Genomic DNA, 27771 nt, shown 5'->3' with positions numbered 1-27771 from the left:
CTGCCCTGCCTGCGACCAGAGCCAGCTGCCTGCCACCCCTCAAAGCCTCCCTCACACCCGCGTGCCCTCCCGCGTCCCGGGCCCGGGGGCCGCGATGGCCTGCCGCTCCTGCGTCGTTGGCTTCAGCAGCCTTAGCAGCTGTGAGGTGACCCCTGCAGGCGGCCCCCGGCCTGTGACCTCGGGATGGGGCAGCTGTGGGACCCCCGGGCCAGGCTTCAGCTCGCGCAGCCTCACAGGCTGCGAGGCGGCTGGCGCCATCTCCAAGGTGACCGTGAACCCCAGCCTGCTGGTGCCCCTGGACCTCAAGGTGGACCCAGCCATCCAGCAGCAGAAGAACCAGGAGAAGGAGGAGATGAAGGTCCTCAATGATAAATTTGCCTCCCTGATTGGCAAGGTGAGCAGAAGGGTGGGGGGTTGGGTCCTGGAAACTAGGGACCTTCAGACCTGGGCAGGTGGCTGAGCGCTGTATTTCTCGAGCATCACGCCCCACCCCTGACCCCAGCCAATGAGGAGCCGGCAGGCTAGCTCTGAGCAGAGAGGGTAGTCTCTGAGCCATCCTGGCACTGGGGGACAGAGAGGCTCAGGCACGGCTCTGAGGGATGTCTGGGTAATAATGTGCTTCGTGGCTTGGGGTCACTGTCCCCCAGGTGGACACTAGGGAGGAGCTCCAAGTGTGGCAAGGAGGATACCCTCCCATAGGAATGGCTGGTGGAGACAGGGTTTGCCATCCGACTCCAAGGCAGGTGGCCAGAGGAGATGAGCCCCCAAGAGTCCGCCGTCCTTTCCAGGCCTCAGCCCTGCTCAGCTTCTGGAGGTCAGAAGTGCCAGCAGAGCCACAGGGGCACCTGGGGCCTCCAGAAGGAGGCTTTGGATTAGGGGGCGCTGTGGTAGCATGTCAGGAGATAGGAATTCCAAGAATCAATGTTGCGAGTCAGAAGCAGACAGACAGCCAGGCTTCCCCAGCACCCACACGAGAAAGGAAGTGAGTCCCTGGCATCCAGACTTCCCAAACCCCACTGCCCTGGCCAGCAGGCTGGTGTGAGGTACTCCTGTCCATCTCTGTACCAGGTCATGGACTTCAAGAGCTCTGAGAAAGTCCTGTCCACCTCCCGAACCCCCTCCTGATTCACCTCCTCCAAGAGACCTCTCCTGCTCAGCCCTCCCAGCTCTGCCCCCCTGCCCTGCCCAGAAACAAGGATCCTAGTAGTAACAGCTGCCCGAACTGCTAACTACACGCCAGGCACCATGCTGGATGCTTGACATATTTACCTCGGTTTCCCTCCACAACCTTCTGAAAGAAGTCCTTTTATGCCCATTTTACAGATGAGGAAAACTCAGCTTCTCCCTCCTACTCAGGACACCAGAGTCCCATCCTTCTGTACCCGCTTCGGTCCTTATCCACACCTGTCCCCCTGCCTCGGTGTTTCCTTGCATGTTGCAAGGGTCCCCCGTTAGGCGGGCATCCGTGGAGAGGGGCAGAGGGAAGACGGTAACATGTATGGAACATGTGCCTGTGCCCAGCTCTCTGCGGACATTTGGCAAATGTGTGTCATTAGCCCCCACAGCCACACTCCCCAGGGGCTCCTTCTCCTACTGCAGAGATGAGGAGACAGCATCCCAGAGGTTAAGTGCCTTGCCCAAGGTCATACTACCGCCAAGTGTACAGTCTGGACTTGAACTCAGGTCTGTGGGCTTGTTTCCCCCTCCGCCCAACTCACGTGCCCAGACCCGCGTTCCCGCGCCCACACCCAGGGTGACCAGGGCCGGGGAAAGAGGAGGAGAGATGACAGCTGGAGAAGGACAACCACCCGCCTGGGGGGCGTTCCCTCCCCCGGCCCCAGCCGGCAGGCTGCGCGAGCCCTGCACCGCTGGGCTGTGTGCCCTAGGAAAGCAGCCCGCTGCCCCGGGAGGCAGGGCTCTGAACAGCCACCTCCTCTCGAAACCGCTTTAATCCCTTAAAAGGAATGCTTCATGAGCTATGTAATTTGGCTCGGATGGGTGGCTTTTCTCTCTGAATGCCAGGGCTGATATCACCCTGGGCCTCGGCCCTGGGAACGGGAAAGGGATGTAGGCACAGGGAGGGGGCCCCAGGGGCTGGGGTCCGGTGCCCAGGGGCCAGGGCGACGCCCTCTGAGGTCTTTAGCAGAACTGGAGCCTCCCAACCCTAGAGCCTTGGCCTGGAGACAGATGCTCTTCAGGGTAGGACGCAAGGAGCCATGGGTGCCAGCCTCTTGGGACCCTGATCGCTGGGGCCCCAAAGCCCCAGCTGATCCAGCAACTCTACAGAGAGGGTCTGTTAGCTCATGACCCTCCCTGCCTCCTTGTAAAGGCCTCAAGGGCCAGAGGGAAACGCCGTTCCTGGATTGGAATCCTGGTTCCCCCTCGGACCAGCCGTTCAATCTCAGGCAAATTATTTGACCTCTCTGCTTCTCTGTACACATCCGTGTCATGGGCGTGTCAGGATCAAATGGAATAATTTTTGAAAAACATTTAAAAAGCACTTACCATGTACCAAATGGGTTCTGTTTGTTAAATTACAAATATTGTAAATGGGCCCAGCCCGGGGAGCTCTTGAACCTAGTTGGCCCCTTCCAGGCAGGAGCCTGAGAAGACGGACGGGGGGTGGGAGAGTTTTGTGGGTAGCAGTGGCGCTCGGGGCTGGAAAGAAATGTGTGGGCCCAGGGGCGAGATGCTGTAAGCAGTGCGTGCCTGGGGGCTCCAGGCAAGGAGAAGAAACAGACAGGGGCCCTTCAACTCCTCGTCCCCTCTGGGCCCTCTGAGGCACCAAGAGAAATCAGAGAGCACCAAGGAGGAGACAGAGGAAGAGGAAGAGAAGGAGGAGGAAGAGGATGGGGGTTTGACCCCCAAGAGTCGGCCAAGGGTCCCTGGAATAGTGTTGGTTCTTCCCTTTGCAGGCTGTGTTTCCTTGAGCAAGCCACTTACCCTCTCTGAGCTTCCCATTCTACCTCCCTGCTCTGCTCCTGCTCTGTAAACGGCCCTGAGCCTGTGCCAGTGGCAGGATGGGTAGGGATACAGTCCTGAGAGGAGGGGGAGTAAGCAGCAGCAGCAGGAGGGGAGGTTGAGGCAGGCAGGGAGAGGCTGCGGTGCCATCCCACAGAGGCTACTGGTCCCTCTCTCCCGCAAGTGCAGACCACAGATGGGATGGTGATGGGACCAGAGAAAGGACCGCCAGCAGCCCACCTGAGGAGTCTGTAAAAAGGGGACCTAAGAGGCATGGTGAAAGGCCCAGAGACAGAAGGATGGGCACAATGTCTTCCCGTGGGCCTGTGTGGCCTCCGGAAGTCACCAGAGCCATCGCGCAGTGGACGTCTGCTCGCGGAAGGGCACAAACCAGCCTTTTTCCTGGAGGGCAGGGGATTTGATACCCAACAACCACCCCCCACAGGAGAAGAAGGACCTGTGTGCCCCAGGGGCACAACTCTGTAAGCTCACTGCTCGGACCATGGGCCTGGGATCTGAGGCCTCCCTCCCCGGGGAGGCCCCAGCCCGGAGCTCCAGCCAGCTGGGGCTGCTCAGTGCCCAGTACAAAAAGCATGTCTTTCCCCACCCCGGGGCTGGGCCAGCTTTTCAGCCGGGCGGTGGGGCTGGGTCACAGTGAGTTCCGTGTTTCTGGGCTTCAGTTTCTTCCCCTGTAAAATGGGAGGCAGGTAGACCAGGGGTTTGCCCTCTAAGGCCCCTCCTAGAGTGCCGCCTATGATCTAAGGGCAGGGGGGTCAGCCAGAATGGGGAGGAAGGGGACTAAGAGGTGAGCGATCAGCAGCCTGGACAGGTTAGAGCAATTAACCGCTTACCCAGCCCTCCCTGGGCCTTTGTTCCAGAGAGGGAGGAGCCTGGTGCTGGGAAGGTTCTGGATGGGGGATGAGTTTCCATCCCCACCCACTGAGACAACAAGAAACTCCCCCACACACACACATGGCAGCAGGAGAAAGGGTTGCCCCATCTCTCGCAACCAGAAGTGCCCTCTGGCTGGACTAGCTAGTCAAATGCATGCCATCTCCCAGCGGCTAGTACTGAAGCATAGGAAATTGAGGTTAGACTAAGGGAAGGACTTCCTGGTGTAAAGGGTGTTTTGTTGCTTATGGGTGGAGGAAGGAGCCTCGCATCTCTCCTCTCACCTCACCCTCAGTGTAAACACAGGGCTCTGGCTTGTCAAAACGGAAGGAAGGTGGAGTGAGCAAGTATCTCCCCCACCAGGGATCGCTCTCACACACGCCAGAAACCCTCTAGACTGACATCCCTACGGAACCTGTTTGGCTGTGACAACAGCGGACTGCAGGCTTAGGTTGGCTGTGAGTAGAACATACCAGTACAAATGGGAGCTAAGCCCAGCAGTGACAGCCCACGAAGGTCATCGCCCAGGATTCCAGCCGGTGTTGTCTATGCGAATGTCAAAGGGGACTTCTCAAGGATGGTAGGGTGTCACAGGAAAAACCCAAGAATGTGGGCAGGACAGAAAGAAAGAGGAGTGCCCACCTGGCCCCCAAATTCAAAGGAAACAGGGAGTCCATGAAGGTCCAGAGTGGGCAGCGGCCATCAGACGGGCCTGCCTGGGAAGCTTGGCCTCCAAGTCGCCATGTGATCCTGGACAAGTCCCTTGACCACCCTGGGCCCTCACCTCCCGCTCTGTAGATTAAAAGTACAAACCAGGTGATGCGAAAGGCTCCTGGCTATGACTCTGGCACTTCCTGATGTGATTCCTGGAGCTAGTGCCAGCAGCGGGCGGGGGGCGGCCAGCCGCTTGCTCGTGGTCACGGGGAACATCCCTGGGCTGGTTGTCACAGCTCGCTCGTGACCACAGCCTGCCGAGGAGCCAGGCCCCAGCTATCTCTCCCAGCTGCCCCTGACATGGGCACCAAATGGTAGGGATTCCAAGAAGAGAGCAGGTGGCTCTCAGATAAACTGAGGACCTTGTAAGGAAGGGGGGTGGGCTCTTCTGAGCTGTAATTCTTTTTTTTTTTTCCTTTTATTTATTTCAGTAATTTCTACACCCAATGTAGGGCTCAAACCCACGACCCCAAGGTCAAGAGTCACATGCTCTTCCGACTGAGCCAGCCTGGTGCCCCTTGAGCTGTGGTTCTAGCAGGCTTCCTGCAGGAGGGGAGCTGGGAGGGCAAACGGGAGGGTTGGGGATGGTGGAAAGGACAGTCAGAGGCAGGCTGGAGCCTAGAGAGGACAGGCACCCTGGGCAGAGGCAGGGGGCCTCCCAACGCTGTGCTGGGCTGCACTGGGTGGAAGGCACGAGAGGATTCAAGAGGGATCCTGACGGCGTGCCGTGGCTGGGCTGGGAGCCGTGGGAGCCCCTGGAGCAGAGAGAGCAGGCAGTTTGAGAGAAGCCGCTGCGCCCAGAGCCCTCCCAGGCGTCACCCTCAAGACAATGCGGGCTCCCACGGAAGCCAGTCCAGGAAGGGCAGGTGGGTCCCAGGGCCCGCAGTGGCTCCAGCCGCAGACAGGAGCCCCGTGCTGTGGGGGTTAAAAGATTCTAAACCCCCGCTGCCCTGGGTTCCACACCTGGCTCTGCCCCTTGCTAATTCTGTGACCTTGGCCAAGTTATGCAGCCTCTCTGTAAAGTGTGGCGGACGACTACACGTAACCCATCAGGTTGTGGGGATCTAATGAGGCCAAGGCGTCCAGCATCTAGAACGAGGCCTGGCACGCAGTAGGGGACGCATTTGCCAGTATTACTGTTCCGGAGCACATCCCGCCTTCCTGTCCCAGACAGCCCCGAGAGGTGGCCAGGGCAGGCCACGTCAGCCCCAACTTCTAGCTGGGGAAACTGAGGCTTGCAGAGGCTACAAGTCCAGGGTTGTCCGGAGGATTCACAATGAGCTACTACCCAGGCCCTACCCTGCTGAGCCTCCACAGCAAGATGAGACTAGGCTTGTCAGGTGGGGGGATGGCAGACAGGCCTCTGACACCCTGTGTTCCCTGGGGTCTCCCACCCAAGCCCCAGGCGGCCATGGAGGGCCTGTCACCTCATTGGCACATTCAGCCCCTTCCCTCCTCTCTCGGGCCCCGCTCCTCCCCTAGGAAACCTTCCTAATTGACTCCACCCTTTTCTGGCTCCCTCCTTATCTGGCCATCTTCTGTACAAACCCTCAGCAGCTGGAGATGTGATCTGAACGCACCCGGTGCGGCCCGGGTGGCGAGCACAGAGCAGATGACCTGCCCCTGCCCGGGGACACCCCCATGCGGGCTCACTGGCTGGCCCGGGGCCTCCGTGCCCGACCCTTCCGCGCCTGGCCCTCTCACCGCTGCTCCCCTCCTCTCCCAGGTGCAGGCCCTGGAGCAGCGCAACCAGCTGCTGGAGACCCGCTGGCGCTTCCTGCAAGGCCAGGACTCCGGCACCTTCGACCTCGGGCACCTCTATGAGAAGTACCAGGGCCGGCTGCAGGAGGAGCTGCGCAAAGTGAGCCAGGAGCGGGGACAGCTGGAGGCCAACCTGCTGCAGGTGCTCCAGAAGGTCGAGGAGTTTCGAATCAGGTAGGGTGCGCCCGAGAGGGACTGTGGGCAGGGACCGAGGGTGGGAACCAGCCTGCACCCAGATGCAAGGCCCTGGGCACCCGAGCTGGAAAGCAAGAAAACATCCTTAAACTTTGCTACAGACGTGCTTCCTGAGGACCTACTATGTGCCCGCCAGTATTCTAAACCCTCCCAAACAGTGCCCCTTGCAACCAAGTCAGTCTTATGTGGACGGACGGCTAAGCCCCGTGCTTGCCGGGCCCAGGCACCATCGCAGTCCCTGTCCCCTGTCCCCTCCTCCTGTGCCCGTAAACACGCTTGCTCTCGCCCACACATCCCACTGGCAATGGGAAACTGTCACCAGCTAGAGCAACGGATGGGCTCCTGCCTCGGATATGAGTTGGAAATTTGATCTCAAGTGGGCTGGAAAGGGAAGCGGGGCCAGGCAGGGGGCAGAAACGGTGGGGTCCGTTGGCATAAAGAAGCAATCCCCTGTAGGTAATGCAAGCCTGACCTCAATGGTGGCCTTGGGATCTAGAGAGATGAGAAAGTCACAGCCCCAGCCTGTGAGGGGCTCGGAGACTGGAAAGGGTTCGCTCCTGGCCCCCCACCCCTCACTAGCTCTGTGACCTCGGCCAAGCTGCTCAACACCCAAGCCTCAGTACCCCCTGTGTGGAGTGGGAATGGCAACGCTGAACCATCCCGAGGCTGGCATGAGGAGGAAGTTGGGAGGCCAGCATGGCGCTCGGCAGCCATAAATGGCAACTCTTCTAGACCCTAGAAGGCTGACAGTAGTCCTTGACACAGGTTTGCAGTCTGGAGAGACAAGACCAGGTGCTTGGGTCCCTCGGAGGAGAGGTGACATCTCTGACCAAACAGTGGGCAGAGCCTCAAGAACAAGGAGGCTGAGACAGAGCAGAGAGGCTGTGTCCTTGCGTTCCTTCCTTTGGTCCAGTCTCCTTCTGAGGAGGCCCTCAGCCTGGCTGAGGGAGGGTGGGCTGTGCTTGAACCCCTCCCCTCCCCTCCTCCTGCACTTGGCCCTGCCCCAAGCTCTGCCAACCCAAGGTGAGGCCTGCAGTCTTGGGAACTGCCAGCCAGGCGGGGCTGGGGCAGCCTGTCAGGAGGCCAGGTCTAGGCTGTGGCTCAGCTCGCCCACCACCTCTCCTTGTGACCTCCCCTGCTCAGGCCATATTCAGAGGAGATGGTCACGTGGCAAGCTCTCCCCACTCTGGGGGCTTCAGTCCTCACCTGTGGATCTAGTTAGAACTTTCTTTTTTTTTTTTTAAGATTTTTTATTTATTTATTTGACAGAGATAGAGACAGCCAGTGAGAGAGGGAACACAAGCAGGGGGAGTGGGAGAGGAAGAAGCAGGCTCATAGCGGAGGAGCCTGATGTGGGGCTCGATCCCAGAACGCCGGGATCACGCCCTGAGCCGAAGGCAGACGCTTTTAACCGCTGTGCCACCCAGGCGCCCCTAGTTAGAACTTTCTGACCAACAAGCATGATCTGCAACCCTGACCTGGGCTCCTCCTCACGGCTGGGCCCCTCTGGGGCCAAGGGGCCACCTCTCCCCCCGCCCCTGCCCTACCAGTTCCTACAGAAACCCACGGGGAACCTCACTGCCCACTCTGAGCTGCCTCGCTTCAACATCTGACCATGAGGAGGAGAATCGTGTTAGCACACCAGAATCCAAGATTCCTTTCACTGATGTCTAGCAGCTCCTTGGCCCTCAAAGAATCAGAGAATGGCTGGGTGGGGGCCTGGGATTGTCCTTTCACGGGGAAGGAAACACAGGCCCAGAGAGGGCAGGGAGTTGTCCTTAGTCACACAGCCATGTGCACTAGCCCATCCGTAACCCCAGCCAGCCATGGGATGAGGCTGCTCCGTGAGCCCAGCCAGATCACATCCACGGAGGCACTTCGTAACTGGAAGTTCTGTACAAACTCTACTTGTTGTTTTAATCTGGTTCAGCCTCTTCAGTTGGCCAGCTGCCTGGTTTCCATCTGCGGCCTGAGCTTGCTGTTTCAGCTTAGGGCTTCTCTTCCCCTCTCTGGGTAGGAAACCCACCAGACTTGGGGGAGGTGAGGTTGGAGGGCTTCTAGACCCACAGGCCAGAGCCAGGGAAGCTGCAGCCTGACTGTGTAGAGCCTGGGGGGCCCCAGGAGCCAGGAGACGCCAGGCCAAGCCCTGACAGGGAGGGGTGTGCCCTGCCTCTACAAGGCCGATGAGATCAGCTTCACTCCTAGAAATAAACAAGTTGGGGGTGGGGGGGGGGCCGGGGTGGGTGTGACAAGCTGAAAAGGGCTGAGAATGGGTTTGGGAACTGGTGGCTGGCAGACTGTCAGGGGATTGGGAGTGGAGTGGAGGAAATAGTATTTACCTAAGTCTCTATAATGATAGAGACTTCCAGAAGCTTTGATGTAGCCAGGACCCCAAGGATCAGCTAGCTAACCCTTGTATTTACTAAGGATGAAGCAGAGGCCCCACAAGGGGAAATCGCTTGCCCAAGGCCACATAGCAAGTGACTCAGGGGTGCCATGTATGGTTGTGCAGGAGGTTCACTGCACAAGAGCATCTGGTCGAAGGCGTGAACTAGGGCTGAAATCCAGTGGAGTTGGTGAAAAGGGAAGGCCATACGAAAGAATTGGAAGGACAATGAGGGGTAAGGAGGAGGTTCCACACCTCAGAGAACCCCCACTGGACAGCTCTCTCCAAGGTCCTGTCCCCAAGCAGGCAGAGCTCTGCTATCCAGAAGGGAGGGGAGAAGGGCAGAGCCTTGACCACTGTGCTTACACAGGGAGGGCCAGCCAATGAGGGGCTTCTCACCATGGAGCTCTCTAGACCCCCACCTCCAGGGCAGGGAAGTCCTCGGAGGCCACCAAATTCCCAGTGGGAAGTCTGGGATGGAAGGGCAGAGAACCATCCACTGTCTCTGCCATGAGGCTTCCCAGTGTTTGTCTCCAGAAATGCTAGAGGCCAAGGCAGAGGGGCTGAGGGCCAGGGCCTGGTGTTAGAGAGAGCAGAGCTCAGGTGATAATAACAGCTTTAGCAGGTTCCATGTGCTGTTGTAAACACTCGGTGGATTAACTTATATAACCCTCGTGACATCACTGTTGTCACGACTGAGGCACAACGAGCAGCGTGTCCGAGGTCCCACAGCTAGTTAGCACGGAACCAGGATCTAACCCCAAGCCGTGTGGCTGTGGAGCTCACTTGCACAGAAGAGGGCACGAGGACAGCTTTCCGGGAGTTGTGCTGGCTCTAGTAGGCCCCAGACTGCAGACCAGCCCCCCTGGCCCACCCTCCAGCCCACGCCCGCGACCCGCATCCCGAGAGCCCCTTGCAGACTCTGGGAAGCCAAGGCAGTAGCGGCAAGGTGCGTGTGCTAAGCACACCGAGGCTCAGAGACCCGGTACCGGCGGGCTCTTCGCCGCTGGGGTCTGCTCCCCTCAGCTTCTGGTAAAGGCTGGGGGAAAACAGGGCCTGAGCGGTGGCAGGTCCAGCCAGCTGACGTGGGCGATGGGTGACGCTACCCCTGCCCGTGAGGTCAGGGACTGGGGCGGGCAGGCGGCTGTAATTAGAGCCGCCAGTGATTCAGGCATTCCCCGGAATGGAGGGAAGGAAACAGGAGGCCACAGAATCTGCACATCCACGGAGGTGGGCGGGGCTGAGGGTGAGAAGCCTGGCGGACACTCACCCCAGAGAGGGGTGAGACAGAGGTTTGACGAGAGGGAGGGGCTAAGGTCAGAGACCAGAGAGCCCGACCCTCATCCAGCGGTGTCCTTGTTCCAAACGCAAGGTGGGGTAGAGGAAGGAGGAGGCAGATCTAAGAGAGGGAGCCCACCTTCATGCAGGATCGATTATGCACGTCTGTCATGGTGTCGGGTGGGCGTGGTCCGACCCCGCACGTGCACACACACACCCTAATAGACGGGCCAAACCGAGGAAGGAGGGGTGCGGTTACCTGCCCAAGAACACAATGGGGGTCTATCTAACTGCAACGTCCACACTCGCCCCTCTGGAGGGAACATGATGCAATGGTCTCCTACCAGCTAACAAGGCAGAGGGGAGGTGGGGAGGGGGGAGAGGGTGAGCTGTGAGCAGACAGCTCAGAGCAGACCTGACCAAAGGCACAGCTTGTTGGAGATGGAGATTCTTGGGGGAGGAGATAAGGAAAAGATGAGAGAACAAAGGGTGACAGGGCCGCGCAATCAGGAGAGACTTCCTGGAGGAGGTGGATATGAGAAAGAGCCAGGAAGGGGACAGATGCCCCTAGGAGAGGACTGGCTGATCATCCGAAGGAGCGAGAGAATGGTGTCCTGGGCTTAGAAGGCATGTGTCAAAGACGAGGGGCTGTATCCACCCGAGGCAAAGGCCACTTTTTTTCTAATTGGCACAAGGCACCAAATGGGACAGCAGAGGCCCTGAGCCCCGCTCCAGGGGGTTAATCATACCCCAAGCTCCGGCCACCTGCCGCTAAGTGGCCTCTCTCTTTCTCTTTCTGCTGCCTCGCTCCCTCCCCCCTCCCAGGTATGAGGAGGAGATCTCCAAGCGCACAGACATGGAGTTCACCTTCGTCCAGCTGAAGAAGGTAGCCTGCCCAGCCTGCCCCAGGGACTCTGTCCTCACGGACCCTCTGCCCTCCTTCCCTCAGGCTCCCCAAGCCAAGCCCTCAGAGGCTTGAGTCCCGGGACCGCAGACAGACACGGGTACCTGTCCTCACCCCGCTGCTCCTCCCAGGCACTGAGCCGGGGCTCCCTTGGCAATCACCCCCCCCCAGGCAGATGGGCACCCCACTCCCACCCTGGGACCCCCTCCCTCCCCTGGCACTCACCACTGCTCCCACCCCCAGGACCTGGATGCCGAGTGTCTTCGTCGGACTGAACTGGAAACCAAGTTAAAAGGCCTGCAGAGCTTCGTGGAGCTCATGAGAAACCTCTACGAGCAGGTGAGAGAATGAGACCAGTGTCCCACTGAGCCAAGAGCTGACTTGTCCCCAGGTGAGGCATGCGGGGGCGGGAAGGGTGTCCAGGGGGACATGGGGGCTTCGGCAGTCATTACAGGCATAACACAGACGTGCGATCTCCCAACCCCTTCCTGCGCTGCTATCAATAACCCACCACGTCCCCTCATCCCTCCTTTCATGGAGCACAGGCAAGTTCCCACGAGGCCTTGCGCTCAAGGAGGACCTGTTTCTTCCAGCGTGCTGGAGTGCGGAGTGCATGTCAGGGGCTGCTGCATCCAGGCGAGGGTTGGGCAGCAGCCTGCGAGCCAGGGGGCCTTGCACAGCTGTTCTGATTGAACTCATCTCTCCCCACCCCTGCAGCCTAAATGGCAGGCACCTGCAGGCCTAGCTGGGACAGACATGCCCTTCACCCTCCCCAGATCGGGGCTCAGGCAAGGGAGAGCTGTATTCCGATTCCTAGGTTCCCAGACAATGCTAGCTTCTGCCGGAACAAAAATAACCCGGTAAATGCAGGCAGAGGAGCCTCTGGATGCCTTCCGATTGTGTCCCTAAGTCCTCGGCTGAGCCTCGGGGGACAATGACCCCCAAGGCCTAGCACACTGCCAGTGCAGTCCGCAGGTGGGCCCTACTGCTGACTGCAGACACTCCCCTCCACTCTACTCTGCCTCCAGCCACCACATCCCCTGTTTCGGGAGTGGAGAGGTAGAGGGGCCACACTTCAGTTCGGCTGTGTGCAGGCAGAGCCATTGTGGGGGATGGCAGGACTTGGCCACCTGTGTGCTGCAAACCGTTGGTGCCAAACTATGGCAGTGCAGCCAAGATCAGAGCAGGGATCGAAGTCACCACCACCATCAAAAAGTTCCACTAAAATGGGGATGCCTGGGTGGCTCAGTCGGTCAAGGTTAAGTGTCTGACTCTTAGTTTTGGCTCAGGTCATGATCTCAAGCTCATGATCTCAAGGTCGTGGGATCAAGCCCTGTGTCCGGCTCTGTGCTCAGCAGGGAGCCTCTTGAGATTTTTCTCCCTCCCTTTCTCTCTGCTCCTCCTCCTGCTCTCTCGCTCTCTCTCTTTCTCTCTCTCTCAAATAAATAAATCTTCAAAAAAATAAAAAATAAATTAAATTAGAAGTTCTGCTAAAGTTGCCCTAGGGGCTGCTGACCACAGCTTGGCAGCCTCGTCCTGTGGAGAGGGAGACTGGGCCTCGTGGCTGCATATGGGCCACACTGCTTTCCAGCAGGCTCGGCCGGCCCCCAGTGGGGGCTTCCGTGGGCCTGAGACCTGTTTGTGGCCATGGGAGCTTCCCGCCCCTGGCCGAGCCCTCTTGAGCCAGGCTGAGCTCTCCGGGGCTGAGCAGGGCACTGAGCCCGCTGACTGGCTTACAAAGGGGGATAGGAGTTCCTCTGCCCACACTCACTGTGCGGCCAGGCAGACAGCAGGAGGGCCAATGTTCCAGAATCCGCACTTGGCTCTGTGCATCTCAGCAAGCCTGGAGCCCAAGCTCCCAGCCGGGACAGAGGCCCAGCCGGCGTGGAAGACTCAAATGGAGGTAGGCCAGGCATGGCCAGCAAGAGGCCTGGGCATGGCCGGAGGCACCCCCACAAAACTTCTTGGCCCCTGCTCCATCTGGTTTTAACAGCCCTTGGACCCCAATCCTGGCTCTATCTTCTTTTCCATTTCTCTGACTTTGGGCTAGTTGTTTCTCCTCTCTTTGCCTCAGTTTCCTCATCTGTAAAATGGGAGAGTCGTCATACCAGGCTCATGGAGTTCTGCTGACGACTAAATCCGTTCATCCGTGTAACAAATGTTTATTGCTCGCCTGCCGGGTACCTGGCACTGATGTCACATCAGTGAGCGTGACGGGCAAAGTCCATGCTCTCAGGGGCTGCCACTGAGCTAGGAGGGGAGACAGGTAATAAGCAAGTCAACAAACATCTGAGCAAGATCATCTGGGAGGTTGAAAAGGGCCGGGCTGCACAGAACCCGATGACGCGGTAATGCTGGAGGAGGAGGGGAAAGTCAAGCTCGGGGGGCTTCTCAGAGGAGGGACCAGTGAAAGAGGGTCCAGACCGGGGAGGGCCAGCCCAGGGGAGAGCTGAGAGGGCTTCGGGCAGAAGGAGGGTCTCTGTCAAGCATCTAAGGCAGGAGTGAGTCTGGTGACGAAGGGGACAGAAAGGAACAGCTGTGGCTGGGGTCCGCTCACCGAGGACCTTGGGCGCCGAATCGGGCTCTGGATCTTATTCTAAGTGTGATGGGCGGCTCCTGGGGGTCCCGGGGGCGGGGGTGGTATGGAGAGGGTAAAGGAATGGTTTGTGCGGTCACGGCAGTGCTGTGGAGAAGCGACCACTGTGGACGTGGGGTTGCTCGGTGCATGGAGCAGTGACTAGTACTCTGGGGGCAGCAAGGTGCCAAGCTGGTGTCGGGTCGTAAGTTTTGCGTTTCTCTCCAGGCACCGCCACAGGCTGACAAGGCAGCCCTGATCCTGTGCTAAAAAGATTCCCCTCACCAGTGGGTCTCTAAGCTGGCCCTAAGAGAACTATAACATGAGCCACGCATGTAATGGTTTTTCTAGTAGCCACATTTTAAAAAAAGAAACAGAAAAAATTAATTTTAATAATACAATTTACTCACGATGTGATTAGTCAGCTATGTAATCAATACAAAAAGAATTTTTTTAAGATTTTATTTATTTATTTGAGAGAGAGCAGCAGAGGGAGAGGCAGAAGCAGACTCCTCGTTGAGCAGGGAGCCCAATGCGGGACTCGATCCCAGGACCCTGGGATCATAATCTGAGCCAAAGGCAGATGCTTAACCGACTGAGCCACCCAGGCACCCAATACAAAAAGTGAATAGGCTGTCTTACAATCTTCCTCTCATGCCAAGTCTTCAACATGGGTATTCATTTTACACCTACAGCCCAGCTCAATTCGGACTAGCCACCTTTCAAGTGCCCACAACCACATATGCCTCGTGGCTACCACATGGGACCAGGCAGGTCTCAGCAAAGGAAGGTGCCAGCCATGGCGGCCTCAGGGGAAGGAAAAACATGGCGGGAAGTGAGTAGCCCCAGGAGGGCTGGACAGTCTTGTTTCCAACTCTGGAGCAGACACCAGATCAGAAAAGCATGGCTGTGGAGGCCCACCTCTGCATTTCAGAAAACATTCCCTCTTGCACACACACACACACACACACACACACACACACACACGGCCAAGATAAATTCTCGGAAGCCAATGGCCACGGGCTGCTCTGGGCCTCATGTGTACCCTACAGCCTCCCAGGCAGCCCCTCTGCCCCTCACCTCCAGGGACGCGAGCCGGTGAGAGGACCCAGGGGCTCACATTTCCCCTCAGCTTCCAAGGCACACGCCAGCTCCCAGGTGCATTCGGGGCCTGGCCGCATCCAGCCAGAACGCCACCTGCCCCACCCATAAACTCTTGCTCCAGGGAGACGAGCGGTGCGATCTGCGGACCCCCCCGCAGCCGGGTGCACCTCCCAGAGTGCCCTGCCCTGCAGAGACAGCCTGGCGGGTCTAAGCTGCTTTGGTGCCTGCCGTCATACTGCCAGGGAGGCTGCTCCAGGAATAGGCCGCTCTGCCCCTCGACCCTCGACCCCAGCGTCATCCCTGTCGCAACAGTAGCATCCTTAGCGACGATGCATTGAGCGCCTACTGCACCCCAGGCACTGGGTGAAGTGCTTTCCAGGTGTAATCTCCTTTACTCCTCACGCAACCCTGTAAAGGTGGGGATCACGATTAGGAGAGCACAAACTTGAGAGCAGCTTGGATTTGAAACCTGGCTCAGTCATTATGTGAACTCTAGCATGTTCTATCTCTCTATACCTCAATGTCCCCATCTGTCAAAGGGGGGAAATAATAGAGCCTAGCTCGCTGGCCTGTTGAGAGGATCTGTGTTGTTAATATATCCTCGAGCAGTGAGGACAGTATCTGGTACATGGTAAGTATTAATAAAAGTTAGCTGGTTTCAATTCTATAATCATACCCATTTTACAGATGAGAAAACAGAGGCTCTGAGAGGTTTAAAAACCTGGCCGGGGTTACACAGCTGCTAAGAAGGGGTAGTGTTCAGAGCCTGGTACCATTAAGCACGACATTTTACGGAGCAGCCCTAAATTACCTCTCAGGGTCACCGCCTCCCCTGACCCGGGGACCACAAAGAGGATGGGCCCACACGTGGCCATCTCCTCAGGCTCTGGGCTCTGAAGAGAAGCTCTAAACTGCACCTTGGCTCAGTTCTTGCCAACCTGGAGGGCCCGTCCCGTGGCGGCAGCACACAAGCCACCATTGTTATACCCTCTGCGGCCCAGCGGGGGCCGGCGTGCCTGAACAGGTCTACAGATGTTCTAAACCCTCCGTTTCCTACTCCTGTTTACCAAGCTCATGCTTACCCTGCCTCTTTCCAGAAAGGATCGAGGCTGCTCCCTTGGCTCTGTTTTGCCAATCTCTTCTCCCTGCTAGGAGAAGCCCTGTTCCAGTGCGTTCTGACAGTGCCCTAGCCTTTTCCTGGCCCATAACAAGTGCCAACCCAGGCCAGGACTAAAGGGCTTTCTCTGGAACTCCCTATGCCCCCTGACCCCCCTCCCCCATAACATGTCGACCAAGGAATCCTGAAAGCTGCATTCCGGAAACTGTCCGCAGCCCAGCCCTGCCTGGGATCCCGGTTCCATGTGGGAAATGTCAGTCTCTGATGGTGACCCGAGCAGCAGAGGTGGGCCGTGAGTCTGTAGGTACGATCGACCTTATTGTAGCCAGGAGCTGGGCCTTGCCCCTGCTTTCGCCCAGAGACGTTTGTCTGGTAAGTTCATTTGTAGATCAATCAAAATTCTTCATCAGGAGACCTCAAGGGGTGGCTGGCCACGAGACGCAGGTCCTGCCAGCTCGGGGATGGAGACAGCGGCCCCCAGCAGGCTTTCCCTTTCAGCCTCCTTTTGCAGGAGCCGATCCTTGTCACCAGGGATGCGGGCAGGCAGGGTCGCGCAGCTAGCAGACAGGGGAGAGCCGGCCTTCCTCAGCAGGCCTCCACGGCTGCCCCTGTGGCTCTGGCTGACCCTGCCGACCCCGCAGGGGTACGAGCTGTGGGTCAGAGCACCAGCCGCTGCTGCTAGAGACTCCAAAGGCTCAACCACAGCCACTCCGCGCACAAAGACAGACCAAGGGTCAGGAGGGGGCCCAAAGTCAGCCCTCAAGTTCAGAACGCGGTCATGGGACGAAAACGGAACCTGGATCTGAGCAGGCCTCAGCCCCAACCGCCAGGTCTCAGGACATGCACGGGGCAGAGGACCGCGGTGCAGCCAGTAAGGTCCAGACTGTGGGGAAGGCGACAAGCAGCCCGGTGTTTTCAGTACAAAAAATAGCAAAGAAGAGGGGGTGGGGGGGAGAGAGATGGAGGCGTGGCTGCAGAATAAGAGAGACCTATGGACCAATTGCAATATAGGGATCTCCCCTGGACCCTGATTCAGACAAACAAACAAAAGAAAAACCTAATACACACACACACACACACACACACACACACACACACACACACACACACACACCTATGAGGCAATCAGAAAAATGGGAACAGTGACCAAAACTTGCTGACTGGAGTACTTAAGTAAGGGTCAGGGTGAACTGTGAATGCCAGTAGGAGTAATTGTGCGCCCCACGCCCTCCCTCCCAGAGGTGAGCCCCACCCCTGCCTCCCGGAGTGCCTGGCCCCCTCCCTGCCACCTGACTCACTCTGCCAGTACAATGCTGGCCACAGCCCCTCGCTTCTCCTTCCCGCAGCAGCCCGGCCCAGGCCTGGGTGGTTCGGCACCTCCAGGGGCAGTGGCCCAGGGCCTGAAAGGTGACACCCGCAGCCCCGTAGGAAGACCCCTGTCCCCCTCTGCCCCTCTACGCACCTTGAGCATTCAGGCCCAAAAGCTGTTGGGCTGCAGCCTGGGGCTAGAAGGACAGAAGCTCCGACTCCTGTCTCTGCCCCTCTAGGGGAGCTTAGTGGGAGCAGCAAGGGCTCTGGGGGCCTGCTCTGCGCCCACGGTTGTCTCGGTAACCTCTCTGTGCCGAGTGTCTTTCCTCTCTGTAACCTGGGGCTAGCGGTCCTGCCGGCCTGGCAGGGACAGCGGGGAAAGCACTTAGCTCGGAGGCTGGCCTGTAATGAGTCCCCTGGGGAAATGAGAGGTTTTACCACTTCCAGGGCTCTCTGAGAATGTGGGCTGGCGTTTTCTAAGCAGAGAGAAGGACAGAGGAGGAGGAAAGAAGGATGGGGAGAAGATGAAAATACTAAAGCCCAATCACATTGTTGTGGGGGCCTGGTCAGCCAGATGGGGAGGGGCAACGAGCCTCCAGGGCGACCCTGAACTCACCTTGGCCTCCGCCCCTGCAGGGAAGCAGGGAGTACAGCCCCACTCCTGCCCCTATTCCAATATTTATTCAGCAAACTGAGCTGTTGGCTTCCAGACGTGGGGGGACCCAGAGAGGACAGTGGCTCCCCAGGCCCTCAGGCAGCTCCCATCCAGAGGGGAGGCCGAGCTGCACACCACTGAGCTTAATGGGGCAGAAGGGCCGAAACCCCCCAGCCAGACATCCTGGGCCTTTGCCACTTCAGCCAGGAGGAAAGTGTCCCACGCTGGGCTCGTGGGGTGAGCCTCTGGAGGCAGGAGTCCGTCGCTGCCCTGTCCCCTCCACCCAGAGAGGGAGGCCAAGCTGTGGGTGAACAGCGGTGCCGAGCGGCTTCCCAAGAGTCGGCGCCGGGGGCGAGTGGCAGGGAGGCCTTAATCATTGGGTCCTCTCTCCAGAAGACAGAGAGGGCCACTCTCCACTCGCCCTGGGGATGCAGGGACCACGGCTGGTTGAGGGTCTGGTGCCTGCCCACCAGCCCTGAGCCCCCACATCTGTGCCCGGCCAGGAGCTGAAGGACCTGGTGGCCCAAGTGAAGGACGTGTCGGTGACCGTGGGCATGGACAGCCGCTGCCACATCGACCTGAGCGGCATCGTGGAGGAGGTGAAGGTCCAGTATGACGCCATCGCGGCCCGCAGCCTGGAGGAAGCGGAGGCCTACTCCCGGAGACAGGTTCGGGACTGATGGAGCGGGGCTGACTGAGCGGCGCGGGATGCAGCCGGGCCAGGGAGGCTGCACCAGGGAAGGCTGAAGTCACCCTCAGCTCTGAGCGCTGAGAGTCCAGGAGAAGGGAGTGGGGAGCACGGGGGTGACGGGTGATGGAGAATGTGAGAGCCCAGCACTGCAGGGGCTGAGGGGCGGGGCGGTGGGGGAAGGCCCAGCGTCTGCGCCCCCCAGAAGCTCAGGTGCTGTCACCCAGTAGCACCAGGCCAGGTGTGGGGCCCAGCCAGAACTGGGCCTGGTGGGCGTCGGAGGGTGAGGATGGCCTGGGAGTGCTGGGCTGCAGAACAGGAGGAGGGGCTGGGAGGGGAGAGAGAAAAGGAGCAGCAAGGGGCGAGGGGCAAGGGTGCTGGGAGGGACACAGCGAGCTGCCCCTCACGGTCACCTCCTGCACGCCCTCCAGCTGGAAGAGCGGGCTGCCTGCTCAGCTGAGTTTGGGAACAGCCTCCAGAGCTGCCGCAGTGAGATCGCTGACCTCAACGTGCGCATCCAGAAGCTTCGATCCCAGATCCTCTCCATCAAGAGCCATGTGAGTATCTGGAGCACCCGCCCGGGGGTGAGGCAGGGAGGAGTGCAAGGGCTCTCTCTCTCTCTCTCTCTCACACACACACACACACACACACACACACCGAATACATGCAAGACCCTCGGCAGGTCACTTGGCAGCTCTGTGCCTCAGTTTCCTCTCCTGTCCTCCTAAGATGGCAGTGAGGACCGCATGTCCGTCGCATGTAAAGGTGCTCTGTAGACTGGCCAGGGCTGTGGGAACCAGTCAGAGCCCACGGCCACAATCACCCAGAGCCCTCCTCCTCCCTCCCAGCCTCCGGCCAACTGCACAGAGCAGGGGTGGAAGGCTAAGCCCAGCTTCCAGCCGTGCCAGAGGAGCTACTGCCCTGTCAGGACAGCTGGGACGGGCTCCTCTGGGCGCTGCGGATCTTCCCTCCTTCGGGGCCTCTGGAAAGGGCTTCCTTAGGTCTAACTGAACTCCCTCTTGCTACAAGGCACCCCCCTGCCACACCCAGGAACACCAATGCTCTGCCCTCCCTGCCCTGTGCACCCCCACGGAGGGCAGAGGCCGGCTCCTGGCCACTCTCTCCTTCTCCCCGGTGCTCACGAACCCCTTCCCTCTGCAGTGCCTGAAACTGGAGGAGAACATCAAGGCGGCGGAAGAGCAGGGGGAGCTGGCCTTCCAGGACGCCAAAGCCAAGCTGGCCCAGCTGGAGGAGGCCCTGCACCAGGCCAAGCAGGACATGGCCCGGCAGCTGCGCGAGTACCAGGAGCTCATGAACACCAAGCTGGCCCTGGACATCGAGATCGCCACCTACCGCAAGCTGGTGGAGGGCGAGGAGAGCCGGTGAGGGCTGGGGCCGCGGGGTCGGGCCGCAGGAGGGGCAGGACAGGAGGGCCAGTCCCACACAAAGCCAGCCTCCCCCTGCAGCAGGCTACCGTGAGCCAGGAAGACCTGGGATCCTGTCCGGCCTCAGCCACTTACAAACTGGGACCTTGACCCATTCATTAAATCCTCAGTTTTCCTATCTGGAAAATGGGCTGATCATAACACAGCCTCTGGTACGGAGCATTAATATGATTCCGCATACAAACGTCTGTCACAATGAAGTGCTCCGTAAATGTTAGCCATTTGTGCAGGGGAGAGGGAACAGAGGCCCAGAGAGGGCAAACTGGCTAACCAGGGTCACACAGCAGAGAAGCCCAGGGCTGGGAATAACAAGCAAGAATTGCCCTCCACCTGCCACTCCCCAGGGTCCCCAGACTCGGGGGGGGGGGGCTTAAGCCACAGGCCCCCTTCACATGCCCCCATTTCTGTCCTCCCCCAGAATGGACTTGCCTTCAGCCGCCATGGTCAGCGTGGTGCAGTCCACATCTAGAACCGGTGAGTCTGCTTCCCTAGGAACCCATGGGAGGGCAGGGGACACGGTGTGGGGAATCATGACCCTAAAGACGTCATTTTAAGTGGCTCCCCAACCTCCAGCCCCTTCCCTGCCCCACCCCTTATGTTCCCTGTAGCCACCTCCAAGTCTGGCCTTTCGAGAGCCCCCTCCCGGAAAAAGAAGAACAGAAAAGGTCCCGTGATCAAAATCACCGAAATGTCTGAGAAGTTCCTGTCGCAGGAGTCAGAGGTCTCAGAGTAAGGCAGCTGGAGCGCAGGAGCCTAGTCACTCCCCTGCAGCTGGAGGGACTTAAGCTAGACTCAAGCAAACAGCTTGGAGCCTCTGGGTTGGACGGGGAGGCAAACCTGATCTTGAACTGAAAGGGGGAGGGTTCAAAACCAGGACTGCTTTTCCGTGGGTGACTGGGGGTGGTACAGGACTGTCACCAGCTATTAAGAATCACACTCTCCATCTCAATATTTCAGTCCTACCCTTCCAACCTTCTGGCCAGAGGTCTTCCGACTGGGTAAACTGGAACTGGGGGTCAGTTTTATCTCCACCTCCTTTCCCTCCTGAGGCTCCTCCCCAAACAGTGGGCTCCGACCAAGGAACCTTTGACCCTTTTCGCCCAACCCTTGCCCTAAACCCCCTTATCAAGCTTTACCTTGCCTCTGCCTCAGGACCGAGTCTGGTACCCGCGCTCACCCAGCCCCAGCCAGCCATGGATCAGGGGCTGAGGCGGACCGCCTGGGCCCCCTCCCCCAATCTGGAGCTCCTGGGGAGGCTGAGTGCTCACCCCTGGCTTTCCTGCACCACCTGGGCGCCCCCAGAGACCTGACAGTATTAGGGAGTGAAGGGAGGAAGCTCCCCAGGTGTGTGGGACCTGAGCATGGACCTCTGAGGTCAGCCCAGACGCCTGTGCCCCTTCCCTCCTCCTGTGGGGCCCTCACAGAGGGCCAGTCAGACCTGGACAGGCTGCCGGCCGGCTCCCGGCTCCTTCTCCAGAAGCTATTCTTGCCATGATAAACCCCCTGTGAGAGGGAGGCCAGATGGCAGCCTGAGACCAGGCAGGGGAATTTGGCCCTCCCTTCTCCTCCCTGCCATCCTGGGGTTCACCAACCTGCCCAGGATCCAAGCTCTCTGCCCCCCCACACACACACCCCTCCCCACGCCTAGGTGTTTCTCAAGCCTGAAACTTGGCTTTGGTAGACCAGGCCCTGGAGACCCCTAGCCCCACCCCCACCCCCCACCACGAATCCCTGGGCCATTTCCCTTGAATCCCACTTCTCAGGGTCCCTGCTCTCTCCTTCAGCGGAACAGCCCAGCCCTCCACTCTATCCCTCCTTGCATCTACTGAGGAGCCCAGGAACACCTCACACCTGTGGGGTTAGAGCTGCTTCTTTCCTTCCCCCTCCACCCCCTCTTCCCACCACACCCACTCCCCTGCCTCCCGAGCGGGGGCCATGAAGAAGGCACAGTCCAGGCAGGTCTGGGAGTTTCTGAGCCCTTCCGGTTGGGCTGGGGAGCCCCAGTGACAACCAAAAAGGAATTCTGCATCCCAAGAGAAGATTTGGTGCTGGGAGGAGCATTCCTCTTTCCTTGTCTTGGCTCTCACCTTTGGGGCTTGGTAGGGGGGATCCTGGCAGCTCCAGGCTCCCACTCCACCACCCACCCTCTCCCCTTCCCTCCCTGCTCTCTCCCTGCTCCCTCCCTGCCCCTTGCCTCACCCCTCTGCTAGCCCCAGTCTTTAATTCCTTCATCTCACTTTCCAGGACATGGTCCCCCAAGGCCTTGGGCCCCAGCAAAGCTTCAAGGTCCTCCATGCCTGTGGGGGGCGCTGAAGGGCTGCTGACTCTCAGGCTGGAGGGAACTCAGACAAACACTCATCCCTGAAGTCCCAAAAAGGGTGCTGATTGCTGCTCTTTCTCTGCCTATTTATTGGTTTCCAAGGGAGCGAATCTTCCATGGGGATACAAGATATATAAAGTATATATATTATTTTTCATAACTTATGTGGCTTTTAACTTATTGCTTCCCTTCCTGTTTCTGCATAATCAGTGCTGTATTTACTATCTGGGTAGACAACACATATCCCAGCCACCCCACCTGGCTGGCTGACTATCTTGGGGCAATGCCCCCCTTCTCCCTGCCAAGGGATGAATAAAGTGCTGAGATGTGTCCGTGGATAACGCTGTGTGTCCGTTTTTATCTCTCCTCTCAGGATTGGTCAGTCACTGGTCAAACAGGCTGACCACAGAACTCTGGGGATTCTCCAGTTATGGGGGAAGGGGTCCAGGGACTTAAGTATAACTTCAGACCAAGGCAACTTGGACCCAAAAAGGTCTCCTGCCCCACCATCCTGTAAGGAGATTTTCCCAGTGTCGACCTATGTTCCCGGCCCTTCCTGACATGTCCAGGCACCACGTGGCCGCCCGAGCAAGCTCAGACATGGGGGATTCCCTGACTGGTGGCGGTTTCCTCCTCAAGCACTTCTGCCCGACCTTGGGGTTGGCACAGCCCAGAATATATTCCTATGGGTCCAGGCCTAATCCTGCCAAACCAAATTCGAGATCAACAAAGAAGGATTGAGGATCTTCTCCAAACCCAGCTCTGCACTAAGACACCTACCACTGTTCCCCACCCCCCACCTCAAGAAGCTCACAGTCAAGTTGAGAGATAAGCTGCGTGTCTAAGATAGCCATCCCGGACTTCCTAACCACATGAGAAGTTCAGGGAAGAGAAAGGCCTGTTCAGGAGACCAGAGGGTCAGCACAGGCCTCTTGGAGGAAGCGGGGCTTTAAGTGAGCACCAAGGAGCTAGCTAGACTGAAGAGCTAGCAGGTGTCTCGATGACAGGAAGCTTGGGAACAAAGAAGGGACTTGGAAGCACCGGTGTCCTGACTCACCCATTCACTGAGACCTCAGACAAACAGAGTCTCAGTTTACTCATCTGCCAAATGGAGCAGAGACCTTCCCTACCTACCTGATAGGGTGTTTAAGGATCCGACGAGGTAGCTGTGTTCATTCCTATCAGGAAGAGCACACCTTTCATTTCCAGCACTCTGAACTGTAACAGGTGTAAAGGATTATGAGTGAGGTCGCTACTGTTAGGATAGGCACACACTGTGGATTAAAGGCAGCCCACTAGTTCGGATGCCAAATGCAGGCAAGTAGGCCTCGGGCTGGCTCTCTCCGGGCACAGCACAGCCAGGTCCCGGGTCTGGAAGTTCCGAGACTTCTACTCAGCATCTGTCCATTCTTCTGAGGCCCCCGTGGGATGGGCCCTGCTCTCAAACTCAAGAGAAACTGATGGAAAATCCACATTCCCCTCCAGGAGAGGCCTAGAACTGAGACCGACTCTCTACTTATTTTTTTCTGTGAATTTCTGATGTATGAATTTCATGAATACTAATTTGAATTTCTGAATCTGAATATGAATTTCAGAGCCAAAAAATATATATTATTTCCTTCCTTCCACTGTCTTTGAATTTATTCTTTTTTAAGATTTTATTTATTGATTTGAGAGAGAGAGCACGAGCAGGGGGATGGGGCAGAGGGAGAGGGAGAAGCAGACTCCCCGCTGAGCAGGGAGCCGGATGTGGGGCTCGATCCCAGGACCCTGGGATCGTGCCCCGAGCCAAAGGCAGATGCTTAACCCACTGAGCCACCCAGGTGCCCCTGAATTTATTATTTTTATCATTTTCCAACTTCTTGAGTTGAATATTTTAATTTTCCATCTTTCTTCTTTTTCAATATGAGATTCCCAGAAGACCATAAATTTCCTTTTAAGAACCATTTTGACTGCTTCCTACTGTTGTCGTATGTAGCATTTTTATTACCATCTTGTTAAAACAATTTTACTCTTTAACTCATAAGTTGTTCTTTTAACTTGAAGATTTATTACAAGTACAAGATTATTACAAGTACAATGACCAATAAATACAATGCGATATTACAATAAGGTTAGACTTAAACACGAATGGAACTAAGTAGACTCGAAGAATACAAATAAGGACATAACAAGATACTCGATCATCAGCTTGACACAACAGAAAGAGGCAAATGAAAACCAGAATTAGGTACCATCACATACCTACTGGAATGACTGCAACCTTTAACTCATAAGTTATCTAGAAAGTTCCCCACATCTGGGTCATTCATTTCCAAACATTTATTGAGCACATAGTTAGTCTGTGCCTTAGACCTACTCTGGATGCTCAGGGAGACGTTAGACTCATTCAACACTTATCCCTAACCCTCTGCTTTAGCCATGTGTCACTTGCCTACTCTTGAGCCTTTTATCTCCAGAAGACTCTAAACTCCTCGGGGGCAGGGATGGCATCTTATGACCTCCCCAGGGCCTTGCCCAGGGCCAGGCCCATAGTCGGTTTTCAATAAATGTGAAATTGATAAAAGAATGAATGAAGGATGTACCCTCCCAACTAAGGCCTCCTAGCCCCGACGACCATGCAGGTGACGGCACATCTCCCTGCCCTTTGTACCCCCAGCACTAATGCAATGCCTGGCTCACTGAAGGAACAGTTAGTGCTGGGGGGGGATTCGGAGGGGGATTCGGGGGTGTAGAAGGAAGGAAGGAAGGAAGGAAGGAAGGAAGGAAGGAAGGAAGGAAGGAAAAGAAAGAAAGAAAGAAAGAAAGAAAGAAAGAAAGAGAGAGAGAGAAGAAAGAAAGAAAATTATTTCCCTCCCCAAACAAGGAAATTCTCTCATCCTTTCCCACTAGCTGTTCCTGAACAGTTCTCTGGGAGACTCAGAGTTGGCCCCCCCTCCTTGTACAAGCTCCCTCCTTCCCCCCCTTCCCACTCCTGCCCTCCAGAGTGATTCAGTGAACACCTGGCCAAGGACACCACCCCTGCTCTGAATGCAACAAAACTAAGCCCCTACCTGGATTTGGCTCCTTCTTCTCCTTGATTTCTGGTCCTCCTAACTACCTGTGAGATGGACAGGACAGGTATCATTAGCCGAGGCCCAGAGAGGCCAATCACTGTAACTCTGGTCACCCAGCAGGTGAAAGGAAGAATTTGGGTCCCCTAGAACCGTTTGTTACCTGCAGACTGCCCGCTGTAGGGCGGTACAAATGACCAAACCCCAGAGTTGAAGAAATGGAGACGAAGGCCGCATCCTCAGACACAAAGGGTGGTGGGGTTGAGCACTTAGCCAACAGCCAGTGCCCAGCCTAAGCCCCGGGGCTCAGCATGGATGGTCAGAGCTCAGGGGTCTTGGGCCAGGATTAATGAGTCAGCACCCTGGGGGCTCCAGAGAAATCTTCCTCTAAGGGGTCCTGGGGCCAGAGCCCAGGACAGATCCTGGGTGCTAGGGGTGGACTGCACGACCTCCCCTTCCTGCCCCTTCTCCTGGACTATTTAGGCCTGAGAAAAAACAACTAGAAGGGAGGTGGTCCCTATATTCTGGAAGCTCCAGAGGCTGATGGGGGGGGCACCCACACAGAAACAGAGAGACCGACAGAACCAGAGATACCTGGGCAGAGCGCAGGACCTCCGCACCAGGGTCCACGGAGCAGCAGCGGGGGAGGGGACGGTAGTCAGAGGGCTTGGGGAGGGGAAGGAAGCCGCTTGAAAGGAGGGGATGCTGTGGCTGGCAAGGAATAAGGACTGGAAACGGCCTGGGGGAGCCTCTGGCCGGGACAAAGAGCAAACTACAAGTTACCAGAGGCAAACAGAGGAAGCCTGCATTGAGAATGAGGAAAACTATGGCAGCACAGGCCATAATGGGGGGTCACCCCTGAAATCCCCCCTAGAAGATAAGCCAGCTGTGAACTGTGTCATTCAACTGTGCGTCCCGTGTCTAGCAGGCTGCCAAGCACATAATCAGTGCTTACTAAATGCTGGACCAGTGAATGAGGGCGTGAATGGCAGGGGATTGCAGCTACGTCAGAATGATAGATGCACCTCCATGGAGGACTCTTTGAGCACCTACTGTGTGCTGCGCCCTGCGCTAGCCCCAGCAGGGAGGGAGCAGAGAATAAAGGGGATAAAAGGAGTCCTTGCCCTCAAGGGGCTTCTGGCCTCCTGTTGTACCCAAGGCTCCTCTGTAGTGGTTGGCCATGTGCTCTCTGCGGGACCTGGGGCAAGTCACTGTCCCCTCTCTGGAGTTGTTTCTCCATCTGTAAAATAAAGGAGTTTGCTGGGTGCCGCTGCAGGTGCCTCGGACGTCCACACCTTGACGCCCGCTCACCCCCTCCCTGGGCAAGTCACCCTCCTACAGAGGCAGCAGTCAGAGTCGAGCAAACCCTGCTTCCAGCTGTGTGGTCTCGGGCAGCTCTGGAAGATAGAGCACCTGCCTCCTGGGTCTGTTGTGAAGCTTTAAAGAGGTGATGCACGAAAAAGAAGGTAGCACAGTGCCCGGCACATGCTAAGGGCTTCAAAACAGCAGTAATAGCCAACATGCTAATGATGAAACTCTTCCCCCTACCCCGAGGGGAGCTGGCCTCAGCCCCCTACCTGGCCCAGGTGGTGGCCCGGAGCAGTTAGGTGAGGGTCCACACCATTTGCCCAGCCTCACCTGCACCTGCCCCCCTCCAGGTGAGACCAGGGCTCCGAGTTTTGTTGTGGGGGGAACTGAGGATTAGAGAGGGTAGGGAAGGGACCCATTCCTCCGGTTCCCTGCAGGAGCTGACAGCCCACATTCCATTGGGGACAGGTCAGTGGCCGGCCAGCCAGCGCGCACCTTGGCGACCACTGCCCTCTGCCGGCCACGATGAGACCAGCACTTCTCCTGAGCCCGAGCCTGCCGGGGTTTCCTCTGCCTTAGGGAAGAAAGGAGGCGGGGCTGCGCTTCCCAGCATTCCGCCTGGAACTCAGATCCCCAGGCACTTAGCTCAAATCGCAGGCCTAAGTGCTCAGAGGCTCCTGGGGCTGAGCCACTAGAAGACATCTCTCTGCCCAGCCGGCAGGGCCAGGGGCAGCACCCCGCACTGGGAGGGCTGCCACCCCCCTCCAGCCCCAGAGAATCTGTGCCCACCAGACCTGTCACTGCCCACAATGAGCTTTGGTTCCTCATTTGAATCCTCGGCTCCGACATCACTTCCCCCAGAGAGACCCGCCCGCCAAAAAGAGCCCTCTAAGACCTCCACTCTACTTTTATTTCTTGCTTTATTATTATCCCGTCTTGTGTTCTTCCTAGCCCTGGGCACAATCTGCTTCTCTTGATTTTTCCTTCTCTGGTCTATCAGTTGCTATCCAGTTATTTCACAGAGGGGATTCCATGCAAGTAGCTGATAGTGTGGGTACTGGAAGCTTAAAGAACAAGGGGGGGAGGGCCGCTGAGGATTTCAGAGAGT

General features: G+C 57.6%; 1 protein-coding gene across 2 annotated transcripts; it reads left to right on the top strand.

The window, feature by feature from the left end:
* Positions 1–22988, top strand: KRT80 (keratin 80). 2 transcript variants are annotated; one of them, XM_045800800.2, is made up of 9 exons: positions 1–394; positions 6293–6501; positions 11012–11072; positions 11334–11429; positions 18353–18517; positions 18969–19094; positions 19699–19919; positions 20401–20456; positions 20591–22988. In XM_045800800.2, exons 1-9 carry the CDS (start codon positions 95–97, stop codon positions 20713–20715), a joined length of 1359 nt encoding a protein of 452 aa, XP_045656756.2. In that variant the 5' UTR covers positions 1–94; the 3' UTR covers positions 20716–22988. The 2 variants fall into 2 exon arrangements, with proteins under 2 accessions (XP_045656756.2, XP_045656757.2); XM_045800801.2 differs by having other exon boundaries at positions 20556–22988.
* The last annotated feature ends 4783 nt before the right edge of the window (positions 22989–27771 follow it).

Source organism: Ursus americanus, chromosome 25, assembly GCF_024610735.1.
Source record: "Ursus americanus isolate L20-20 chromosome 25, mUrsAme1.1.p, whole genome shotgun sequence".
In the NCBI taxonomy this organism is placed as follows: domain Eukaryota; kingdom Metazoa; phylum Chordata; class Mammalia; order Carnivora; family Ursidae; genus Ursus; species Ursus americanus.
This window is presented reverse-complemented; position numbering and strand designations above follow the sequence as displayed.

Bases quoted from the DNA above. Each gene is read 5' to 3' on its own strand.
- KRT80 (XM_045800800.2), top strand. From the start codon at position 95: ATGGCCTGCCGCTCCTGCGTCGTTGGCTTCAGCAGCCTTAGCAGCTGT. The intron at 19,095-19,698 runs GTGAGTATCTGG...TTCCCTCTGCAG, and splicing joins TCCTCTCCATCAAGAGCCAT to TGCCTGAAACTGGAGGAGAA. The intron at 20,457-20,590 runs GTGAGTCTGCTT...TGTTCCCTGTAG, and splicing joins GCAGTCCACATCTAGAACCG to CCACCTCCAAGTCTGGCCTT.